Consider the following 8,796-nt stretch of genomic DNA (forward strand, 5'->3'; position numbering starts at 1 on the left):
GAGGCTTTCTAGAGGAGAAGCTTCCTGAGGTGAGTCTTAAAGGATAAAATAACTATATGACAAAGGGGAAAGGACAGTTCTGGCAGATAGCACAGTGTGAATAAAAAGCATGGAAATATAAAACAGATAAGGAGAGGCCAGGAACTATAAGCAGTTCAGTGTTGTTGAAGCACCGAGATTGAGATAGATGCTGTTAAAAGAAGAGACTGGAAGGAAGTAAGAGGGCTATGTGAAAGAGATTGAATGTAATCCTTTAGCCAATCAGGGCTTCATGATGCTGCCAGAAGAGGAAAATGAAAGGCACCCTGGCAGGATTATGAGTCCTTCTCTTCCTGAAAGCAGTTGGTTCTATGAGTCAAAAATTAATATAATTTCTATAAAAGACATTTAGAAAAATGTCAAAGAGCTGCATGCAAAATAACAGTTTCGTAGAGAAAACTACCAACTCTTTAAGGAACAGATAATTCCAATGATTTTTAAATTGTTTAAGAGTATTGAAAAAGAAGGAAAACTTTTACATATTTTCAAGACAGACAGCAATAACACTGATTCCAAAACCTGTCAGGATTGCATGGAAAAAGAAAAGCCAGACCAAATACCTAAGAATGTTGATGATGCAAAAATCCTTTAAAACTGTTGTCAAGCGAAATACAGCAGAACATTAAATGAATAACAAACATCACAGTCAAGGGTGATTTGTTCTAGGAATGCAAGGAAGATTCAATATTAGTAAATTAATAAATCTAAGATGAAAACTTGTGATTATTTCTATAGACATTGAAAAGGCATTTCACACAATTCAACACCCGTTCTAAAATTTTTTTAACTCAATAAGTAGGATGAAGAGAAATTGGATAGTAAACATCATGCATGATGGAGAAATTCTAGAAACATTAGCGTTAGCGGTAGACAGAATTCTAACTCAGATAGCCTCCATGATTCTCAACCCTGGGTATCCACACTCTTGTATAATTCCCTCCCCTAATGCAGGTAAGACCTGTGACTTGCTTCTAACCAATGGAATGTGGAAAACATAAAAGGATTTTGCAGATATAATTAAGATCCCTAATCAGTTGACTTTGAGTTAATAAAAAGAGAGATTATCCTGGGTGAGCCTGACCTACCAGGCAAGTCCTTTAAAAAAAGATTTACAATTTCCCTGAGAGATTCTCCTACTGGCCTTAAAGAAGTAAGCCACCATATTTTGAGAGGGTCACGTGGCAAAGAACTGTCAGAAGCTTCTACAGAGTAGCCCCATGCTGACAGCCAGTGAGAAAATAGGACTGCAGACCTATAACCACAAGGAAATGAATTCTGCCAACAACTACCTGAGCTTCGAAGAGGACCCTAAGCTTCAGAAAAGAACATAGCCTGGCCAACATCTTGACTCAAGCCTTGTGAAGTCCTGAGCAGAGCTTCCAGCTAACCCATGCATGGACCCCTGATGCATGGAAACTGTGAGATCATAGATGTGTGTTGTTTTTTTTTTTTTTTAAAGATTTTATTTATTTATTTTTCCCCCCAAAGCCCCAGTAGACAGTTGTATGTCACAGCTGCACAACCTTCTAGTTGCTGTATGTGGGAGGCGGCCTCAACGTGGCCAGAGAAGCGGTGCGTCTGTGCGCGCCCGGGATCCGAACCTGGGCCCCCAGGAGTGGAGCGCGTGCACTTAACTGCTAAGCCACGGGGCCGGCCATGTGTGTTGTTTTAAGCCGCTAGGTTTGAAGTAGTTTGTTGCATAGCAGTAGAACGCTAATGCGTCTTTGAAGTCAATATCAAGACAAGAATGTCCAATATCACCATTATTATTTATCAATACAGACAATGCAATTAGACAAGAGAAAGAAATCAGTGGTAACTTGAAAAGAAGGGAGTAAACTTACTATTTACAGATAATATTATTGAATACCTGGGAATCCCAAGAGAATTAATTGAGAAACTATAAAAAGCTGTAAGAAAATTCAGTAATGGAGCAGAAACCAACAGCTTCCATGTATATAAACAACAACAAAAAAGAAAATATAATGGAAGAAAAGATTCAACTCACAGTAGCAACACAAAAAGATAAAATACCTCATATGCAAGATCTATATGAAGTAAACTTTAAAACATTAATGAAGCACACAAAAGATTTATGCAAATGGAAAAATCTACCATGTTTTGGATAAGAAGGATCTAAAGCAAAATATATCAGTTTTCCTTAAGTTAATTTAAGATTTTAATATGATCCCAATAAAAATACCAAAAATTGTTCATTGAGGTTTTTTTTTAAACAAGTAGATCCTATAGTACATGTGGGAAAATAAACATAAATAGCCATAAAAACTCTGAAAAAGAAGAACCATGAGGAGAAGAATAGCACTACTAGATATTAAGGCATATTATAAAGGCTTATCAATTAAAACAGGATGATCATGAAGAGATAGTCTAATAGAATAGAATGGAAAAGTCAAGAATACATCCAAATACAAGAGAGAATTTATTACATGACAAAGAATAGTCTCAAACCAGTCAGGTGGACTATCTATTAAGTGATTTGGAAATAATTAGGGAATTGAGGAAAAAAAGCTAGATTCAGACATTGTATCTTATACCAGCATAAATTCTAAATGGGTCAGAGATTTTAAAGTTTATAGTGAAAGCATAACATTTCTGCAAGAAACCATGGAAAGTTACCATGTAGTATTGGGCTGAGAAAGACCTCCAGGGGAATAAAATAAGTGGAGATGAATGAAAACTGAGAAAATAGTTTGCATCTAATCTCGCTAAATTATAAAGAGCTTTTAGAAATCATTCAGAAAAGGAGTCAATGATTCAATATAGGTTGTATTACCTATTCACAAACAAATTTTAAGTAATATACCATTTACCATAATAACAAACCCTGTAGGAATGAATAATAAAATATGTATAAGCCCTGTATGAAGTTTTCAATAAAATTATAAAATTTTATTGAAAGACATTGAAGAAGAACTGAATAGATAGTTTTTTGTTCCTGGACAGAAACTTTCTACCTGGTAAAGATGTGAACTCTTCCTAAATCCATCCATAAATATAAGGCAGTTCTAATCAAAATTTGGACCGTGTTATTTGTGGAAACTCACCAGTTAAGCCTAAAAGTTATCTGATAGAGCAAAGGACCTGAAATACACAAGAGTGAAAGTAAGAGAGCTTGCCTTACCAGATAGCAAGTATTATTATAAAGCACAGTAATTTAGGTAGTGTAGGAATAGACAAGTAGACCTGTGGACAAAATAGAGAGCCAGAAGTATCCCATGTGTATGGGGAAACTTTATACAGATAGCAGGTATTGTGGACTAGTGTAGACAGACTATACAATAAATGGTACTGAGGGAATGGACTATCACATCAGGAATACATATTGAACCCCTACTTCACGCCATACAACAAAAATTATTTCCAGATCAAATAAAAACCCAAGTATGAAAAACAAAACTTGAACGTTCTCATTTAAAAAGTAGGTGAAAATCTTTATGACATGGTTGAGTAGGCTATGATTTTCTAATACCCCCAGGGCACAAACTAGAAAGAAAAAAAATTTGATAAATTTGGCAATCAGGGTCATTGGTGTTTTTTTTTTTTTTTTTAACAGGAATAGTTTCAGTGGAGTCGTATAAGCAGAGTCTCGATTAAAGTGGTTTGAGCAGTAAATAAGCAACGAAAAAGTCAAGACAGGGAATGTTGATTCCTGGTTTGAGAAATATCAAAGGGAAAGGAGGAATCTGAAGTCACATAATATTTTGGAAAGAACACTAGGCCATTAGGAGACTTGGATTTGAGTCCCTGATTCTACCACTTATTACCTGGAAGATCTTGCCCTAGTCCCTTCATCACTGTGTCTTGACTCACAACCCAGCGTTCCTTCCCTTATACCATGCTCCCCACTTCTTGAAAAATGTTTAAATCACTGCAGCACAAAGTGCTCAGTCTCTCTCTTCTGTACATCCTGAGTGGTTGAGGGAATTAATTGAAGTGCGTTCCTCACAAATCAGGATAAGCAGACCCTGTCATTATCCATATGACATTTGTAATTCTGTTGCTTGGTAATTGTCCATCCATTCTCCTGACTCGTTCTAAAAAAGACTTAAGATGGACATAGAATCAGAGAGCTGAAAGGGACTTTAAAGAATCCAATCTTGTTCTTAGACATATGAGGAAAACTGGAAACTCAGGTGAGCTGCTCGGGATCACATGGTGAGTTACTGACTGAGCTGCCTCTAGAATTCAGACCTTCTGATTCCTGACCTTGGACTCTTTCGTAGTATGTCCTTCTGCTTTCTGAAGTCTTCTTGACCACCCCAGTGCAAACAGCTCTCTCTTCTCTGAGCACTGATTATATTTGCTGTCTAAATATCTCATTCAGCACTTATTTACTGTTTAATTTTTTTTAATTAGCTTTGCATATGTGTAGGCCGTCTCTCCAGCTAGACTGTAGGTTGTTGAAGGACTAGATTAGAGTTTTCTCTAGGTAAGTATTAGTAGATGATAATCAATCTAATCCTGAGCAAGTCTCTCAACCTCTATTGACTTTAGTTTCCCATTTATAAAATAGTGATAGGGATTGAATCCCAATACCAGTACCATTATGGTTAAAATTGCTCTATGACAGATCCCACCTTTGACCTACTTTGTTTTTTCCAAACCATCTTCATGACAACAAAATTTTAGTTCAATGAAATAATATAAACAATATTGTGTAGAGTTAATTTCATTGGGATTGAACTTGTAAAATACTTGCTTTATGAACCCCACAAGGATATTGTGGGATAGGAAAAAAATAAGTATATGAAAGCATTTAAGAACGGAAAAAGCATTATTCAAAGAGCAACAACTCCTTGATGGGTCAGGGCAAGAGGTATCTCTAATGTGCTCCTTAACAGAATCATTCTGGACAGGCAGAGTGAGTCATCCTGGCGGACAGTTGATGAGTTTTAGAGTATACTGCACAGAGATGCAGAGTAATTGGCTTGGAGGAGACGATAAATGATGAAGTAAAAATGCTTTCAAACACAGTTACTAAGTTAAGGTTTATTATGGCAGATATATTTCTGTATCAACATGTTTATAAAGAAATAATGGAAGAAACCATAGCAGGAAATCTTAAAGCACAAAAATTGCATTATGCCAATTACGAAAAGTTGATTTTAATTTGTATTATGTATAAATTACTTAACAAAATATATCATTTAAAAATTTTTTTAAATCTTTGTTATTCCTAAATTACTATAAAATTTTTTCCAGTCTTACTGCTAGAACTTTATCTTTTTTTGTTTTAATTCAAAATCATGTTTTAAGAAACTTAGAAATCTGCAAAAGAGACATTCACTAAATATGCTCTGTGCCTTCTACTTGTATAAATGCATTGCTCATTGTAAAATATTGCTCATTTTAATTATTGATCTCTGGTGAGTCACACTTGTCTTTCTTCCTGGTAGTCCCTGGGTAGGCCAAATTTACTGAGTGTTAAAAGGGAGCAGCTAAATGCTGTTCTCATCAACGACCTAACGTAGTGCAGGTGACTAAGACCCAGACTATATTTCAGAGTTAGAGAAGTGAGGTTCATCGGAGAAGTAGCCGGCTGGAATCATTTGTTATTTATCACCCATCAAAATCTGTACATATTTTTATGATAGGTCAACCCTTGACCTGTTGTTTTTAGCACATGAAGTAAATCAAATCAGCATGTTGACCCCTGAATGGTGAGTGATTATTTAGAGAAATCTTACGTCATAAGAAAATTTCCAAAATATGCCTCTGTTAGGGAAAGTTAGTGACAGTTGGGACTCATCATTGACTTACATTAATTGATCAAGAATCTAAAACATATTTTATTTTTTAAAGACTGTAAAAATTTGGAAAAGGAAGAGAAATAGGAAAAAGGAGGAAAAAATACTCATGGTCTTACAACGCAAAGACAGTCTTAATGACACTTCAATATATTTTCTATGAATCATTTTCTATATATTTTTTCTAACTTTTATTGAAAATTGAAAACATACAGCAAAGTTGAAAGAATTTTACAGAAAACACCCATACACCCACACCTAGATTCTTCTATTAACATTGTGCTCTACAGTGTTCTTGCTTGTCACATATCTGTGCATCTACCCATCCTTTATCCAATCAACAACCCACTTTATTTTTTTAATTCATTTCAAAGTAATTGCAGACATTAGCATGCTTCTCCCTGAATAATTCAGCATGCATATCATTAATTGGAGTTTAGTATTTGATATTTGATAAAGTTTCTTCTTTTGAGGTAAAATTTATATACAATGAAATACAAATTTTAGGTGTACAATTGCTAAGTTTTGACAAATACATACACTTGTATACCTCAACCTCTATCAAAATTTCATTTTGTATTTTTCTTTTTCCACTTAACATTATAATGTATTTTCCTTGTTATTATAGATCTTCATAAGTGTATTTTTTTTTTTTTTTTTTTTTTTAAAGATTTATTTATTTATTTTCACCCCAAAGCCCCAGTAGTTAGTTGTATGTCATAGTTGCAGAGCTTTCTAGTTGCCGTATGTGGGACGCGGCCTCAGCGTAGCCGGAGAAGTGGTGCGACGGTGTGCGCCCGGGATCCGAACCCGGGCCGCCAGCATCAGAGAGCACGCACTTAACCGCTAAGCCACAGGGCCGGCCCCATAAGTGTAATTTTAATGGCAATATCTGTTGATATTTTAAATTTAACTCTTTAATTCATCTTGAAATTATTCTGGTATTTTGATTTGAGTTGGAGGTTTCAGTAGATCCTTTCCAAGTAGTTAAACCTATTGTCTCGTTGACGTTTATTATTTCTTTCCTCCTTCGTTGATGTGAATTGCTTCCCTTATAATTCTAATTATCTTATCTATCCATTGATTTCTCCGTATATATTATGACACTTTCCATCATCGTGCCTTTATACTCCCCAAAAGTATCAATAGCCAAAATTAATGTTGAATTCTTGCATTTAAAAAAATGGCCTTGTTTCAGCCTCTGGGATGAATTTGGGGCCCAAAGCCCAAATATCCTTGGGCCCAAAACTTTCCCTGTGGTATTTTCAACCCAGGTTTTTCATTTGCAGACTGCCAGACCCAGAAGTTGAGTGGGTGCACCATTTCTTTTAAAGGCCAAGTTCTGGGTCCCAGGCTTGTGTATGTTTCCTCTTCCTCCTTATACACTTTGCCCCAACTTTGTCCAAATGGTCTAGGCCACATAAGTCAGTGTAATGTATCACTATATGCTTTCCTAAAATACAGAGTGAATTCAGAGTATGGGTATTTAAAGTATGTATATGGATATTAGCTCACCTCATACAATTAAGATTGTCAGTATCAGTACTCTGATACAGTTACCACTAGAAACCATGAATCTGTGCATTCACTTGACTTGTGTGAACTAAACGGCCTGAACTGAGGGAGGAGAAAGTCTACCAAGGGAGAAATAGTAGTTATGAGCCAGTGATTTGAATAAAGAAACACATTTTCTAACAGAGCTGTCCAACAGAGGTAGGAGTGGGCTGGGAAGTAGTGAGCTCCTTATTGCTGCCTTTACTCAAGTGGGGCTCTGTCAAGAGTGTCTAGGAAAGTATTCCTGCTCTGAGGGTTGGGGGTAAGAATAGATTATTTCAGGTTTCTCTGGTTCAGCTGATTGTTGCTTTGGCTTTTGGATTAATTATGATTCAATGCAATTTTTTCTTTTTTTAACAGGAAATAAAGGAAAAAAAGAAATTCTGCAAGACATATATTGAGGACCTTGTGAAGGAAGCCACAGAGATCAACATGAAAAATGAGGCTTTGCAGAAGCTTTGGCCACAGATGTTCATTGAGCTTGTTAGGGATGCGGTCATAGAAATCCGCAATAAAAATTCCTACATGAAGCTTTGCCTACAGAAGATAACTGACCAAAAATAGAAATGACTTGTAGTTACAGATGATTTTAGCAGTTTTATGTTTTTTAAGGTTGAAAATATGTAGGTTAAACATGTTAAAACAACAACAACACTATCCTACAAACTAGCAAGACTAGCATCAAGCTATTATTGCCTACTGTTCTTGTAATTAAAGGTTAGGAAGGAAAGAGAGAGAAAGGGAAGATTAATTTCCTACATATGTTGACCAGACAACATTTGGGAACTAAGCAGTCTTCAGAGACAGCTTGGACCTTGAATTAGCACTGCATCTTCGGTTCTTGCTTTGATTGGTGCCCCTGCTGTAGCCCAAAGCACGCAGTGTTTGCTCATGGTTCAGCATGAGTTGCTTTTACCTACTTTCAGCCGAAAATTTCCAGTTGTTTGCCTTTTTATTTTATGTCATGATTTCAAAGCCAAAAATATGTTCTTTTTTATGAGTAAAGAATAAACTTATTAATAAATTAGTAAAAAAAAAAAGTTTGCCTCCTTAATCCAGTGAGAATTATCGTATTTACTGTATGTTTCTCCTTAGCTGAGTAGGAGCCCTTCTCTTCACTTCTGTAGGAAGAGGTCTTATTCTAGGGATGCTGTTCTCCTCAGGGTACTACAGGAGATCCTGGGGGTCACTGTGGGCAGAAAATGTGAAAATGAGTCAAAACTAGGGTGGGAAAAAAATGCTTTGTCTTAAGTGATCCTTAGTGAATGTAAAATGCAGTTACACATCAGTAAGTGATCTTCTCTGAAAGGTGTTTCCTTCTGTTGTTAGCTATTCTGGGGCTCTTTTTTCAGGTAAGCATGTGTACCTGTACCTCAGAAGATTTAGGAATTCATGGATGAAAGATTCTAATTTTTCTAATTCCATATGAAGATCA

The 8,796-nt window shown here is 35.9% G+C and overlaps 1 protein-coding gene across 4 annotated transcripts in view; it reads left to right on the plus strand.

Annotated features, from left to right (window-relative positions):
- Nucleotides 1-8,395, plus strand: part of LRRC49 (leucine rich repeat containing 49) — a 121,381-nt gene extending 112,986 nt beyond the window's left edge. For 2 of the 4 annotated variants that reach the window (XM_014780877.2, XM_087428622.1), the window contains one exon: nucleotides 7,722-8,395. In XM_014780877.2, the coding sequence (XP_014636363.1) occupies nucleotides 7,722-7,925 (204 nt within the window). In that variant the 3' untranslated portion in view covers nucleotides 7,926-8,395. Of the gene's footprint in view, nucleotides 1-3,613; nucleotides 4,194-7,721 lie in introns of all 4 variants that reach the window. The other 2 variants (XR_015551549.1, XR_015551551.1) reach the window with 2 other exon arrangements.
- The last annotated feature ends 401 nt before the right edge of the window (nucleotides 8,396-8,796 follow it).

Source organism: Ceratotherium simum, chromosome 3, assembly GCF_057802395.1.
Source record: "Ceratotherium simum simum isolate JZ-2026a chromosome 3, ASM5780239v1, whole genome shotgun sequence".
NCBI lineage: Eukaryota > Metazoa > Chordata > Mammalia > Perissodactyla > Rhinocerotidae > Ceratotherium > Ceratotherium simum.